We start from the raw sequence: 16,388 nt of genomic DNA, 5'->3' as shown, positions 1-16,388 counted from the left end.
AGCACAGAGAATTCTGCCCTCTCTGGTTGCAACTGGGGAGCCTAGTCTCCTCCTTTAATTCCTAGAGGAGATCTAGGAGTATGGGGGGGTGGGGGGGAACCGCAGCATGAAGAGAGAGCTTCAGGCTGCTGGGGTAGAAATGCCTGTTGGGTTCGGCCCCCTTGGAAAAGTGCCCAATTCACCAGAATGTGGCATGGGTATGAAACGGGAGGGTGGTGGGGAGTTCCTGCTGGGGACAGTCTTCGGGTGGGCCGCTTTTAACAAGGAAATTCCCTTAGGCAGAGTAAGGAGAAGAGGGAGGGAATGGCCAAGGAGGGAGAGTTCCCCCTCCGTTCCCAAAGGGAAAGGAACATTGTAACCACACTGGCGACTGGGGAAGACTAGGCTCATTTTCTGGAAAAGGTTTCCAGGAGATGATAATGAGGAAATCTAGAAAAGAAACGTTAGTGTATTGCTCTCCGGTCTCACCTGTCAACCACAGAGCCTCCCACCCAGGCTCAGGATTCCTCATCCTCGGCCCCCAGACCACAAGCTATTAATCCCGTCTAGAATCCAAGAATCCTTCCTCTCTTTCCCCCTCTGCCCCCTCCCCCTCTCGGCAGCCAAAGCCTCCTTCTGCTCTGACCACTAGAGGCCACTACTTCCCTTCGCCAGTAATGCCGGAGGGAGGCTCCCCCTTTGGCCCTTCCCCTGGCAAAAAGCTACCTAAACGAGCGTCCCCCCCGCCCCAAACCCCAAGGGTGGACCAGGTAGTGACCCCAGTCACCCTCTCACTGCAGCCGGACCTTTGGCCTTCCTCCCTTGGATCGCGCGGTCCAGGCTGCCCGAGGCCTGGTCAGGCTCCTAGGGGGCCAGGAGGGGGTTAAAGCTAACCCCTCCTCCTCCCGTCTGACATCACTGGAAGAGGGTGAGAGGCTGGGAGCTGTGTGTGTGTGAGAAAGAGAGAGTGTGTGTTCGTGCTGGATGTGGGCTACATTGTTGCAGCTCGCGGGAGGAAGGCTGAGAGGGAAAGACAGAGAGGGAAGGAGGGGGACTCTCTCCTTTCGGATGCTGCGAGAAGCCCTCGAGGTAGTCCAGTCACCTCGCAGCGCTGTAGGATCCTGGGCCCCGGAGCCCGCCTGGAGCCCACACTCGGAGGACCCTGGCCAGCCATGGATGCCTGCAACTTGGAGCGAACGGGGACTGTTTGATTGATTGTGCCGAGCACCCCTCCTTTTGCTCCCAGAGACCCCGAAGATCAAGAGGCAGACTGCACTTGGGCTCCGGGAACCAGAGGAGCCCAAAGCTGCGCGGGGCGGGGGGGGGAGGGAGTTCCCTCCTGCCCCAGCCGGGGGCTGCGTGGAAGAGAAGGGAGAGAAGGGCGGGGAGGGGCGGAAGAGGGAAAGGAGAAGACGGGGCATGACTCGTTTAACTTGCGGCGGGCATCTGTCGAGGCTCTGAGCCGGCTGCCCTGGGGGGCCGGTTTGTGCCTGCGACCTGGGCACCCCTGCTGTATCAGATCCCGAGTTGACATACTGCAGAGAGCTGACCTGGATACTCGGAGTGCCGGCCACCCAATATTGATCCCTGCTCGTCTTTGGGGATCGTTTCGGGAGAGGGAGGAGAGCTCTCCTCGGACCCCCTCTCCCAGGACCTACAGCCCCCCAATGGCTCGGATGGGGCATGCGGTCGTCTCTGGCTGTCGGTGGGCTGTCGCTCTTAGCTTGGCCACTCTTTTCCTCCCAGGTAAGCGGTTTTCTTCTTTTCACCCTCGTCCCTTCTAGGCTCACATCCTTGGAGAGGCTAGGCGCTATGTGGCTGGACTGCAGGCGTCTGATTTGTGGGGAATGAGAGGGACCAGAAAAGTTGAATCGTGGTTTAGGTAAGGTTTGGGGGTGGGAGAAGAAGAGAGCGAGACTGAAGCTTTGAGAAACCCAGGCAGACCTGCTGGGAGCTGGTGAAATGCAGGCTTCTCCGTGGAAAGCAAGCACTTTCTTGCGGAGGGTTTTTTTTTTTAAATAATAATATGTAATCGCGTTCTATTTATTTAATAACCAGCTCTCTGCTCTGGAAGCAGTTTGGAAACACTACGTGTTACATAAATGCAAAATAATCATCGTAATTACCTTCTCGGGGTACCGATACAACAACCCCTCCGGGGAAGGTGTCAGTCTCAGAGCTGGTGGGCTGAGGGTTTAGGAAATGGCTTACGGCGGGAAAGCGTTCTTGTCTGACATTCTTTTCTCCCTGAAATGGGTTTCAGGGACTGGGGGCTCCCCCTAAATCTGAGTGCCCTAGGTCTTCGGCTCCTGCGGCACTAGGTAGACGAGTCTGAGAAAGATTACTTCTCACCTGCGGCTTTCTAGTGAGGCTGGGTTAGGAGTCCGGGGGGTGGGGGGTGGGCAGGGCTGGGGATTGAATCCTTGGGGAAGATGTATGGAGAAGGTCCTGGAACTGAATTCCCCCTTTCCCAAACTCCCTCCCCAGCTCGAGGAGGTCTGCTCTGAGGAGGTGCTCATTCTTCCTGTAGTCTCGCTGGCTGCGTGACCCACTTTTTCATTCATCCCCCCGGGGGTGCCCCCGCCCGTCCCAGGGTGTGGGCCTGTCGGCAACCATGGGGTTAACCAAAGCCCGGAGTCCGGGGGAACCAACAAAAGGTGGCTCGCGTCTGCCCATTCAGATACCGAGAGGGAAGAGGGAAGGCAGGGACAGGCAGGGGTGTATTGTGCTGGGAAATGAACTGGAAAATACGTTTGGGAGGCAAATTTAATGTTCTTAACCCCTTGAAGCACACTGTCCCTTTGCCCCCATGGGGGCTACCAACCTTTTAGCAAGAGGCCAGAAGGCAACATGCATTTTACGTGGCCAGGAAGATGAAATAAGAACACTCTATCACCACAATCAATGAAATCATCCAATGAAACAATATTTGTAAAGCGCTTAACACAGTACCTGGCACAGATTAGACGTTTAATAAATGCTTATTTCTTCCCCCCCCTTCCCCCTGGTGTGTGTTGGGGGGGAAGAGTGTCCTGTTTGAAACACGTGATCTTCACCTTGGAATCTGGAGGTATAAGTACAGAGACCCTTTTTGTATTGGGATGAGAAGGGGGGAGGTATTAGGTTCTCTTGCTTGGCTGCCAGTGAGTGTCTGGGTGCAAGTAGTGAGTGCCACCGACCCAGCAGGGGGCATAGGAGCCGGTAGTCCAGAAGAGGCCAAACCTGCCTTGGAAGGTAGAGGGGTGGGGAGCAGGGAGGAAGAAAGGTGGAAAATCATAGGGAGGCGTTTGTCTAATGGGCTTGGCAAAGAAGGTAGAGGAAGGTAGCACTGCAGTAATGTTTAGCTGCCCCATTCTGGTCTCTGCTCTTAATGGGGTGCCAAGAAAACTGGAATACATGACCAGTTCAGTAAGTGGGTTGGTCTTCCCTATTCTGACAGTGGCACTGCCCACTTCGGATGGACATCATCATCTTTTCTTCAGGACCTAGAACTTGATAAAAGCTCTACCCTGTCCCTTACACCCCCCACACGCACACTTTGGGGGCTTTGGGAAGCTGTGGGACCAACTGGAAACACCTGGTACCTATTGTCTGTAAGCCTTGGATCTTTTCATTCTTTCCTTCTCAACATCCCCAAAAATTTGTAGGAAGGAGGGCAGTGGTCTGCCTAGGGCACCAGGGGTTAACACGTGGGGCTGGGGACAGGACCATGGCCAGGAAGCTTTTGGGGACTGGGAAACAAAGCCTCCACGCTGTCTCATTGTTGTCTTATGCTTCTCCTTAGTGTGATACCCTAGGGCCCCATTCCTCCTGTGGGGCTGGGGACTGACTCAGCTGCCTGCCTGCCACCTCTGGGGAGGGGGCACAGATGCTTGGTGCCCTGAGCACAAGTGCTTGACACGAATCCTGCTCCAGGATGAGAAGGAAGGGAATCTCAGCACAGATTGGCACTAAGTGCTTTTTGATTGACTAATTGATGGATGTATTGAATCATCAGAGGCTAAGTTTTGTGGACTAAACCTTAGGTTTCCCTAGCTCTTTTCCTCCTAAGTAGATCTCTCAGCACTCTTACAGATCCTATTGGCTTATTCTTCCAGCAGTTTTAGGGAAGAGCAGGGAATGATACCTTCCTCTATTGCACAAATGGAGGCACAGAAGACCAGAGAGATTAAGCAACTTACCCAAGGTCACACAGCCTTTCTTCCCATCCAGCAGTCCTTTCTGCTCAGAGCTAGGGCTGCTTCTATCCGTCTTCCCTCTGGGGGAGCCAGTCTCGCTGGCCCTACTGCTCTTTTCCAGGTTCTGCCTGGGCTATGGCAGGAAGCCGAGAGGCTGTTGAGGAGACAGCCTAGTTGGGGAGGGGGAAGTAGAGAGAAGCGGAGCCCCCGGAGTGTGCGTGGGGGCCCCTGACTTTGAAATGCTCCCCATCTGGCTGTTGAAGTATAAACAGAAATATGTTTTCAGCAACACAGACTTTGTTACTCAGGGCAGTGAAATCCTGGATTCTCTCTGCTTCCTGGAATTGAAATCTATTATTACCACTCACCGTTACTTAGAGTGTGTCAGGAACCAAATTAGAGTGGGGCAGTGGGGAGTTGAAGGGGGGGAGAGCATTATTTAGAAGAAGTGGGAGAGTGTCCCATCTATATACACCCCACCCTTCTTAATTGGTTTCTCTAATCCTTTTGTTGTCAAAGGGAAAACATACACACCCCTGTGAATTGGTTTGAAGACCTGTTGTGGCCACAACTGGAATGCCCCTTAACTACAGCCTTGGCAAATATCTGGTGTGGTTGCTCCCTATGAAAACTGGAATATTATTTTTCTTCACTTCTCTTCCCTTCTCATATATACTATGTATCACAATCAGTATCGTTAGGAAAACACCAGACTCTGCCAATCCAGGATTTCTTCGGATGCTAGCTAGCTGGAATTGGAATGATGCTTACCTAGGAAGAGAGGGGGGCACTGAAAATAACTTAGGACAGCTTTCTCAGTTCCAAAAGCCAAGAGGAAAATGGGCATGTGGAATATAGAGGCAAGCAAAGGTAGATGAGATGAGGAGGAAGGGAAGAAGAAGCTATTACATCAGAGGCTAAGGAGAGCTGAGCTAAGCTCTGAGGCAAGTGTCTAACATCCACGTCTATATGTGGGGAGAGGGAAATAGAGGGGATAGTCAGTAAGGGCAGTGAGATAGAGGGAATGTCTACATGCCTGTGCCTCTCTAAAAAGACTAGGAAAATCTATGTCGTAGGTCTAGTTCCCTTATGAGTCACTTTTCTTTGCACAGGAAAAAATCTACAACTAACTGGCCATTGGCTTTTCCTGACCTCCTCCACCACCACCCTTTAGGCTCTCACCCCCAATCCAAGCCCAGTTGTGGGGAGGGGGATAGGCTAAGGAAACATGGGTGGCTTTGAGCACAAGTGTCTCACCACTGTTGAACACAAGCCCTGCATGGGGGATGTGCTGTGTAGGGGTCGGGGGAGCCATAAGAATGGCTTTGAATGTGTCCACGGCTGATTTGCAGCCTCCAGTGAGAAAATACATAAGAGATGTGGTGGTACCTTTGATTTGCTAATTTTTTATTTCCGGTTTCATTTGATAAAATTCAGCAGCTCCCACCTCTTGGGGTGGGGGTGGGGAGGCATGAAAGAAAAGTCCTTTTCACTTGCATTACTCATTTGCCAGCTTCTCCCCTTTAGGGGACCTTAGCTTATAAGTGGAATACTGACTGTTACCCTTAAGGTAAAAAACATCTTACCACCTTGTGTGAGTGCTCGCTCATACAGGTGGGCTTGTGACTCTGTGTTCAGGGCTCACCTTGTAGAGGGCCAGGTCTACAGGTCAGCATGCAACTCACCTTGTAGAGGGCCAGGTCTACAGGTCAGCATGCAAATGGGGGAATGGTAGGAAGGAGTATTTTTGTGTGTCTACATATATGTGTGCAACCACCAGCTTCCAGATTAGGATTGCAGTATTGATTCTGAATTCTCTGGTTCTCAAGTTCTGTTTGAATATGTCTCTACACAAGCAGGGCAACTGTATGTATATGCATATCGTATATGCACATGCGTATTGCTGCATGGGCCTATTTTCCTCCCTTTATTTAAGATAAATTAAGATAAATTAAAATTTTATAAACAAATAAATAAATTACTTGGGTTGAGCCAAGTAACCTTTAAAGTTCCTTTACAATTCTAATATTCTACCAAATAATCTGGCCACATTCAATCTAGTCATTAAGAATGGGAGAAGGGAAGAAGGGCATATATGGCAGTCTGCTAAGTGCTTTGCAAATATCTCATTTTATCCAACACTGCAAAAGAGGTGCTATTATCCCCATTTTACAGTGGAGGAAACTGAGGAAAACAGGTGAAGTGACCTGGCCAGAGTCACACACAACTAGTGTCTGAGACCAACCAGTCTTCCCGAGTCCAGGCCCATTGCTCTCTATCTACTGCACCATCTAGATGTCCTCAGAATGGGAAATTCAAGGATCTGAACCCTGAATCCTCCTCTGATCTTGACCATGAATTTAGATTTGTTGGGTTCGATTCACCCACTTAATCATGTGCCTATGGTTTTAGGAGAACTCTTGTAGTAATTTTCCCCCACCTATGTACCCCTTTGCCCCTTTCCATCTCCTCTGTCTGGGGAATTTAGCTCAACAAATATATATTATTTAGGTGCTTACAATATGCAAGACTCTCCGCTGATTACTCCAGATGCAATGATGCAAAGTTCCTGCCCTCAAAAAAGACACAATAATTTCAATAGGACATAAGCAAGTAGAAATGATTCAAGGTAGAGGGGTCTAATATATACAAGTACTCTAAGAAATACAAGGAAGGAGACAGCACTTTCAGCTGAGGGGAGCAAGAAAGATTTGATAGAGCACCTGTCCTGGAATCAGGAGGACCTGAGTTCAAAAAGGGCCTCAGACACTTACTAGCTGTGTGACCCTGGGCAAGTGACTTAACCTCAATTGCCTCAAAAAAAAAAGAAAGAAAGAAAAGAAAAATGCTTGATAGAGGGACCACATTCATTCAAAAAACATTTATTAAATATCAAATATAGATACTGTATAAATCTATATCATACTATATTATAGTATAGATAGCAAGATACTATGCTAGGTGCTGAGGCTACAAAGACTTTTTTATATAATTCCCTGCTGTCAACAAACTTACAACCTACCGAGGTTATAACACATACCCAAGGAAGTCAAATGAGAGTGTTAACATCTTTGGGGGACCAGAAAGATCTTCTAGTAGGTGATGGAAGGAAGGAAACCAGAGGCTTTTTTAAATTTTTTTATTTTTTGGCTAGGCAGTGGGGTTAAGTGACTTGCCCAGGGTCACACAGCTAGTAAGTGTCTGAGGCCCTTTTTGAATTCAGGTCCTCCTGACTTCAGGGCCGGTGCCCTGGACCACCTAGCTCACCCCAAACCAGAGGCTTTTTGAGGTGGGGCTGAGAGGGATGGCACTCCATGCCTGGGGGACAGCTTATGCAAAAGCTTAGGGATGAGAGGTAGACTGAAATACAGAGTATGTGGTAGGAGTCTGGCTGGAATGTGAAATTCATTCCAAGCATTAATTATGGCAGGGAGGCCAAAGAGGACAAGTCTCCTTCTCCCACCTTGTCCCCTTCTCTGAGGTTAAAATTGGGTCCATCCTTGCCTAGGCTTTTCCAGTGAGTTGTCTTGATCCCTGAATTTCTGGGAGGGGCATTCAGAAGGGTTTCTCCAACATTTGCTTGTTGTCTTTACATTATCCTGTAGGGAAGAGGATTCTTCCTTAGAGGGTGGAGAGAGTGCGGGATTTAGAAGAGGGGAATGGGCATATCTGCTGCTCATTCAATAGCTAATCCCAGTGGGGACCTCAGTCAATCCTGAGCATCTCTGAGGGGTCCGTATGTTGGGGTCAGTGACACATATGCTTAGCAGCATTACACAAAGGAAAACAGGACTTAGAGTTAAAAAGAGCCACAGCTTTTCACAGGTGAGAAAGCAGGATGGTGCATTGGAAAGTGTTATATCTGACTCCGAATCTCTTCTCTCTCTGTGGCTTATTACTGAAATGATTTTGGTCATCCCTTAATTTCTGTGGATTTCATTTTCCTATCTGTAAATCAAGTGGGTCGGACTAGGCATCTTCCTTGGTTCCTTCCAACCTTTAAATCTATGATCCTAAATTGAGGAGGGGCCCAATCATGGGAGTGATTTACCCAAGGTTACATATCTGCATTTGTCTTCCCTGAAGGATTGTGAGGTCCTGGAGGGCAAAAAGCCCCTTTGAATCCCCAGCATCTTATTGCCGGGCCAGACACTGAGTAAATAAGTGCTTAATAAATGCTTGTGGATTGACTTAAATTGCAGAGTCAGCATTTGAATGCAGGCTCTTCCCATTCCAAACTCTCCTGCCCCAAACATTTTCATGCTAATGCTGATTATGAAAGGGACCCTGAGAGCTCATTGGATGTGAGAGACTCTGGCTGGGGAGTGCTCTGCCTGGGTCTCTGATTGTAGGACAGGGCAATACCAGACCTAGCCACATTTTGAGGAGCGTTTTCCTCCGTGGGCTGCAGCCTTCCTCCTATTGAGCTACAGATGGATTGGCAGGGGACTCAGGTAACTGGAGATCTAGGTTAGAATCACCTTTCTACAGGGATTCCCTCCCCTCCCCCACTCCCCTAGCCAGAGATAACACACTCTGTATTGGTAATGCTGTAAGCCTGGGCTCGGCTGGTAGTAGGTTGGGGTAGGCGAAAGGAGAATGGAGCTGGGGAGACATCAGAAATCCCACCGATCCTTGGGACCCTTTCTGAGCTTCTACTATCTGTCTAGGAGAAGAATAACTGTTTTTGCCTTTGGCCTGGGCAGGACAGAAAGCTTTGGGTATAGTGAGAAATTTGACCAGTTGTCTGTATAGAAACTATGGTATTTTCCCAATATTACCAATATTTCTTTTCTAGGCAGTGGGGTTAAGTGACTTGCCCAGGGTCACACAACTAATTAGTAAGTGTTATGTGTCTGAGGCTGGATTTCAACTCAGGTACTCCTGAATCCAGGGCTGGTGCTCTATCCACTGCTCCACCTAGCTGCCCCTAAAGATACTTTTTCTTTTTTTTTTTTAGGCAGTTGGGGTTAAGTGACTTGCCCAGGGTCACACAGCTAATAAGTGTCAAGTATTTGGTCTGAGACAGATTTGAACTCAGGTCCTCCTGTCTTCAGTGCCAGCACTCTCTCCACTGTACCACCTAGCTGCCCCCTAAGATACTTTTCCTTGAAACAATGTTGTGGGGCAAGTATTATTATGGCCACTGAAAACTGAGGTTTGGAGAAATTAAGTAACTTCTTATTACCACATAGTTCATAAATATCAAGATTTAAAGCCAAATTAAATTCTCTTCTTTTCTGGTCCTGTGGTCTTTCCATTATCACGTCCTGCCTATCCAAGGGGGTATGCATGGAAATGTCCTGAGGCCCTGGGTAATCTGCTTAGTAGGGGAAATGCTTGGCTTGCTTTGGAAAGAACATTCCACCCTGACCTTAGAGCAGGAAACTACAGACCAGAGCAATTTTCCTTAAGCGTGGATCTGATCATGTGACTCCCCTAACTCTAGTAGCTTCCTATTGCCTGTAGGATAAAAATATGAATTCCTCTGTTTTTAAAATCCCTCACAACCTGGCCCCAACTCTCTTTCCAGCCTCATTGGAAATGACTTCCCTTCCTGTATGCTGTGATCTGGCCAACCTTGTCCTCTCTTTTTTGCCTCATTCCATTTCCCATAGCCATGGGATGAGAGAGCCCTTTGCCCCCTTTCCCCTCCAGTGCCTGGAATTCAATACCATCTTACCTCGACCTCATAGAATCCTTCTCTTTGAAGATGCAGCTCAAAGGACCATCTTCTAAAAGGCTTTCCTGATCCTCTCCAACTGTTAGTGCCCACCTTCCCAAACCATTCTTTACATGTTTGTATTTATTAAATTTATATTTATGCTGTATGTATATATTTTTACACGTTTTTGACTTTCTCATTAGAATGTCAGGTCATTTCTAGAAGGAATCATTTCACTCTTTGTACTTGCCTCACATTGTGAGTACTTGATTAGTTGACGATTGCCCCTTCTCGCCCTGGAGTGATTGCAGAGAGTAGACATACTTGGCATCTCTACCCTTGAGGCCCCGGATCTGGTCTTCTTTGTGCTAACTTTTTGGTTAGTGGGTACTTCGGTTCCACTGGAAGCAGGAAGGTGAGCCCCTTCTTTTCTCCTTGAAAGAGAACTCAGAAGTCTCCAACCTCTTATTGAGGCCACCTGGGACAGATGTAAAGAAGTCCAAGAACAGCTTGGAGAACCATCCTCTCTCCCTCCAAAAGCTGCCCCCCTCCCTCTGACTGGAAATTGTGTTTGTAGCAATAGTCACTGGAGGGAGAGTCAGGTGGCCTCCTTACACAGATGTTGGCACCTGAATGCTCCAGTGGTCAAATTCTCCCCCAGCAACAGGTATGGCCAAGCCTTTGTTCTGTACCATTTCATGGAGGAGCCTTTTGGCACTCCCATCTTCTCTTGCTGGCTCCCTGCCCAGCTGGGGCTTTGTTGGCCATCTGGGGTCCTCTCCCTAAGAGCAGCCAGGAGCTGAAAGGGAATCCTTGGGATCTAGTCTTGGTCCTACTTGGAGACTTCAAATAGAGCAGTACTAATAAGTCTTTGCAGAAGTCATCTTGCCCATTTCCTGGCCTCTGAGCCCCAGACCTAGAGATGGATCAAAGGCATAAGTAGTGGTGGGATCGGGAGAGCAGATAATTCTCCCCAAAACTACCTCTTCCTCTGTCCTCACAACTTTCCCTCTCAGAAAGTCATCCCCTTTTTTTTCACCCTGTGATTCTTTCTCTTTGTAAGCTGAGACCATTTATTTCTCCGAGGAGTGAAGGAAGCTTAGAGAATCAGGGTGAGTCAAAAGAAAAGTGAAGGAAAAGAGCCCAGGGTTAACCAAGCTGAGATTACAGTGTCCAACGGGATCATATTTGTAATAGCATCTCACATTTGTGCTCTCCTTCAAACAACCCTGTGAGATAGGTGGGTAGTAGCATGCCCATTTTACAGATGAGGAAACAAGTAACTTGTCAGAGGCTGATGTAAATGGCCCCTACTGGCTGCCATCACTGCAGTACAAGAGAATGGATCTCAAAAGGAAGAGTTAAGGATGACCCCAGAAGATGTCCTCTCTAGGCTGTATTCCAGACCTTCTCTAACATGCCATGGAAGCCTGTTTAAACTGGAAGCTCACTCCACCCCTGGATACACGTGGGAAGTATCTTGTCCCTACAGGCTCCCCCTCTGGTTCTTCCTGGAACCTCCATTTCAAGGAGGTTCTTCATTCTTTTCCAGGCTGCACTCTCAACTTTGGATTTTCTCTATGGCGTCCTTAGGCAGGGTACCTTCATCTCTTCCCCTTTTCCAGCTTCCTTTTATGTGTTGTCTTCCCCCGAACAGAATGTAAGCTCCTTGAGGACAGGAACTGTCTTTCTGCTTTTATTTGTACTCCAGCATTTAGCTCAGTGCCTGGCCGTAACAAAAGCATAATAAGTGCTTGTTGACTTAATTAACTAACAGGATCATTGATTTAGAGTTGGAGTGAACCAGAGGTCACTTAGTCCTACCCCACTTTACAGATGAGAAAACTGAAACCCAGAGGCTCATAAAAGGGATCATCAGAACAGGATTTGAACCCAAGTCCTCTGGCTCCATATCTGATGCATGTTCAGTGAGACCCAGTTAAATATTGGTGTGGAGTCACAAACAGGCACAGGTGAGTATAGGGTCTGAAGTATCAGGAAAGCAGAAGTCTGCAGTAGAAACCAAAAACACTCTCAAATGGATCTGTGATCTTAAAGATTTGGGAGTTCCCTCCAGTGATAAAGATAAAGTCTACCAAGCACTTTGCTAAAATTATCTTACTTGAGTCTTGACAAAAACCCTGGGAGGTACATGCTATCTTCCCCATTTTACAGATGAGGAAAATGAGGAGGCTCAGTGATTGCTTTTAAGAGTCTCTTGGTTTCAGTAAAGTGAGGTTGGACTAAGTGCCCTCTGTGATGAATCACGAGTTAAGTGACCTCCAGCTCTAAATCAAGTTAAGTTACTCACCCAGGTCACACACAGGATCAGAAATTGGATTTGAACCCAGGTCTTCCTTGACTCCATGTCCAATACTTGATCCACCAAAAGGGGGAATGGGAGATGGGAAGTGTTCATACTCATTAGACTGAAGAGTTCCTCTGCATGAAGATGAAATCTGGAAAACACAGAGCCTCTTCTCGGTCCCCTGCCCCCACACTCTTTCCTCCCCTGTGCTGCCCCGATTTTTCCCGGTTTATGAGGAGTCTCATTACCCAGCCAAAGACAATAAACCCGCCTGGCTATTCCAGCCCTGGATCTCATTAGAGGACATTAGTTCCACTGGCTGGTGGCTCCAGTAGGTCCACAGCTGCCAGGCAGAGCACACGGGCAGCAGGGCAGGGGGGAGGGGGGGAAGTGGTACAGTAGCATTGGCCACAAGCACAAGAGACACCTCTGATGAACTTTAGCCTGATTGGAGCATGTAATAGGAAGTCTAAGAATCATAAATTTCTAGAATTAGAAAGGGTCCTAGACATCATCTTATCCATCCTCAGTTCTAGAATACCCTAATGAGTATTCTTCTAACCACCTTAACCCCGCCCCCAAAAAAACCAACCTAATACCTAGCATTTGTGTAGTAGTTTTTATAAATATTATCTCATTTTATCCTAACAACCCTTGGAAGTAGGTGCTATTATACCCATTTTATAGAGTATCTTGAGCCAGGATTTGAACTCAGGTCTATCACCAACTAGCCATCTCTAAATGGATCCATCCTTTAGGAGAGGTCAGGTGGCACTTTTCCAGCTACGAGCCTAAATGCCTGAATTCCCCCTCCCTCCCCATCATTGACTGGATTTCTGTATTTATTGCATAGGCACTTCTATATGTAAGGTCTACTGTATTATCTCCCTAGAAAGAAAAAAAAAATAACTTGAGAGCAAGGGGTTGTTTAGATTTTTGTTCTTGTATCCCTGTGTGGGGTCACATATAAAACATATAAAATTCTGTTTAGATTTAAAATGATTAGCAATCTGGCCCCTTTCTACCTACACCTTACTGTCATATTCATACTCTGCCCTCTAAACCTGTCTGCTTGCTATTCTGCTGACAGTCCCCCATGCCTGGAATTCTGTTCCTCATCTCTACTTCCTGGCCTCCTTGAAGTCCTAACCAAAATCCCACATTCTGTAAGAAGACCTTCCCCATCTTCCTTATTGTGAGTGTCTAGATAGATAGGTATTTGGACATGGTTATCTTTGTATTTTCCCCCTATTAGACTGAGCACCCTGAGAGCTGGGACTGGTTTTTTCCTCTTTGTATTCTCACTGCTTAGCACAGTGCCTGACGTGTTTGCTTAGTGCTTAAAAAATTTGTCTTGACTTGACTTGACACAGTGACTGTTTAATAAATGCTTATTGGTGAAGAAGTACTCATTAGGAAGCATTATCTTTGCTCCCTTCCCAGGGCTATGGTGAGGAGGTGTGAAATAACTTTTGTAGAGTACTTGGAGGAGCAGGTTGCCAAACACACCCGTCAGAGGGGTTTGAGGGTTTGGTGAAAAAGACAAGCTTCCCAGGGCCAAGGGTTACATAGCAACAATGCTGGAAGAAGACTCTGTTCTTAGTACTCTCTCCCACACTGGTTTGGCTGGGAAAAGTGTTAAAAGATACACTGTATCAGAAGGGACTCCAAAGCTTCCTAGTGTGGCCTTGGAGAGCAGTACAAACAACCCTTACTCAACCCTGCTTACACCCACTTCCTTCCCGGGATGACCCAGCCTTTTGAAAATCATGGTCATGTCCCTCATTCCCCAAGGATGTCTGAGATGTCTCAGAGCCCAACAGGCCAAAGGATTCTTTGTTTTGTTTTGTTTTGTTTGTTTGTTTGTTTTCCTGAACAAGGGGGAAAAGAAGGACCTAGACACAGCCTTACCTACCCAGGAGAGGCACAGGACCTTGGCTACAGGGAAAGACTTACAGGATAGTAGCCAGCCAGCTGGGCCAGGGCAATCAGAAGATGAGCTGTGGAAGCTGCTGCCCCCACCCCCCACTTATTGCTCATATTTCCGAGTTCCTATTTTACCCATTACCAGAACCACCTTCATCTAGAAGGAAAATAAAATGATAAGATGAAGCTAACAAATGTGTCTACAGGCACTTAGCTTATCTGATGGTAATGAGGCCTAAAGGCCTGGATCCATCCTTCACATCCTCCAAGGACTCTGGTCGCCTTGGTGCTTTTTTGCACAGGCCACAGATAGTCTTTTGGTCATCTTGCAGATAAGTGCAGTTGACCACAAGGGGGACCGATGTAGCTGTAGGTGACTTGGGGCAGACTCATCCACACTACAGGAGTAAAAGGGTTAGAAGCAGCATCTTCATACACAGAGGACAGCACCGTCAACCTAGAGAAAGTAAATGAGGTAGACTTTTTGTTCCTGGAACCATTACTGAATCCCCATGTTCTCTAAGTTAATTTTACTGGTGTATTAGATCATGCTCATAGTTGTATTTAGATAGGAAGGAGTGTCTTGGGTGCTATTATCATTGTGTCCGGGAATATCTTTGGAATATTAGCACTGTGTGGGGGTGATATTGCAGTATTCTTGAAGTATCTTGAAAGCATTGCTTTGGTCCTACAATATCTTGCCACGACCACTGACCACTATTTTGGGAATGTTAGCATTCCACCCCTGAAGTGTAGTATTGCAGACATGCAATGTAGAGAGCCCTTCATTTGTAATCAGAGTACCTGAGTTTGAATTCTGTTTGACTCTGCTGGTTATTCCCTTAGGCCAGTCAGTTAATAGCCCTGGGCCTTTCCTCCTTAAGATGAGGGCATTGGACTGGGATCATCTCCAACTTGCCTTCTCGCTCTAAGTCCTGTTTGTTTACTTGATATATGTTTTGAATTTACTTCGGGTATATGTTATTTCTTTTTCTCCTCCCCCCATAGAACGTAAACTCCTCCGAGGGCATGGACTGTTTATTTTTACTGTCTTCGTAGCCTCAGAACCTGGCCTAGTGCCTGGAATTTTATAGGTGCTTAATATTAATAAACATGCTTGTCATTCAAGTATATGTCACTTGGGGTCCTTCCCACCTTACTGAGTTGGAAAGATTAGAGGCTGCTACCTCTACCAAGAGAAACACCTAGGGAATTGTGACTAGCAGGGAGTTAGCCCTGTGCTGAGGGTGGGTCCAGGACTTGGGAAGCTGATGCTGCCAAAGCCAGCCCCAGGCCAAAGCCTCTGGAAGGTTCTGTTACCTAGCTCTCACCTAGTACTCACCAAAGCCAGAACCAGTGATTCCCATGGGGCAGATAGGAAACAAGAGGCCAAGAGAGATGACAAAGGACAGGCCCCTCCACCTCCAGGAGTGGGGAAGGGATTTGCTGGGTGCTTTGATCTCAAGGGATGAAAAGAGTTTCGAGGCCTCTGCCCATTCCCCACCCCTACCCCTGTACCCCCACCCTGGGCACTGGGTGCTAGACACCAAGCAGGGCCAATCTCTTTAGCATGGGATCCCCACAACTCACAGTCAGGAGCCTGGATTTCTCTCTCCTTAGAGAACATGATAGAAGGCAGCAAGATTGTCATTTATTTGTCAATTATGTTAATAATTAATAGCCAACCCTCAGTGATCCATGTACAGATTATCTACTCTGTGGATTCTCTGCTGCAAGTTTTTCATCCTGGCCCTTTCTCCCAGAGTGCCCTACTGTTCTGTCCATCGATGTGTACTCAGGGAACGCAAACTCATTTGAGTATTTGCCTGCCTAATTAGGGAGGTAAATCTGCTGCAAAATAATCACCTCATATGTTCCAAAGCCAAAGAGAAATTACTTTTTAGTCTCTCCTTCTGCCCTAGACTATCTGTGCTCTGTTAGCAAGGATTGCTGCATGCCCTCTGTGTCTCAGCATACACCAGAGCCTCATTACTAGCTCTCTAACAAAATTCTGTTCTCTACTAAGGAAGTTTTGAGAGGAAAGATTGGCTCATAGCAGAGTAGTAGGCTACAGTGACCCAAAGGGGTTAGGTTACTTGCCCAAGGTCACACCAGATCAAAGCAGACTCGGGCTGGATAGGCTGTGGAGTATAGTGGCAAGAACATTGAATCTGGGGTCAAAGAACCCCTGGTTTGTCTAGCTCTGTATATTAATAGTTGTGTAACCTTGAGCAAGTCACCTGACACCGCACCCCACACCCCCAGCCTGGATTTTCTCTTGTATAATCAAATGGAGTTGAAAATGTTTGCATTTCCTATCTCATAGGGTTAT

At 47.5% G+C, this 16,388-nt stretch overlaps 1 protein-coding gene across 1 annotated transcript in view; it reads left to right on the top strand.

The window, feature by feature from the left end:
* Window positions 1–785: 785 nt before the first annotated feature.
* The window catches only part of NECTIN1 (nectin cell adhesion molecule 1), a 103,576-nt gene continuing 87,973 nt past the window's right edge, over window positions 786–16,388 (top strand). Inside the window, exon 1 of the mRNA XM_020984842.2 lies at window positions 786–1,725. Coding sequence (XP_020840501.1) covers window positions 1,647–1,725 — 79 coding nt within the window. The 5' untranslated portion in view covers window positions 786–1,646. The remainder of the gene's footprint in view (window positions 1,726–16,388) is intronic.

The sequence above is a fragment of the Phascolarctos cinereus genome, unplaced genomic scaffold (genome assembly GCF_003287225.1).
Source record: "Phascolarctos cinereus isolate Bilbo 61053 unplaced genomic scaffold, phaCin_HiC Scaffold_726;HRSCAF=1367, whole genome shotgun sequence".
Taxonomy (NCBI): domain Eukaryota; kingdom Metazoa; phylum Chordata; class Mammalia; order Diprotodontia; family Phascolarctidae; genus Phascolarctos; species Phascolarctos cinereus.
Note: the sequence above shows the minus strand (reverse complement) of the source record. Positions and strands in the feature narration are given on the sequence as shown.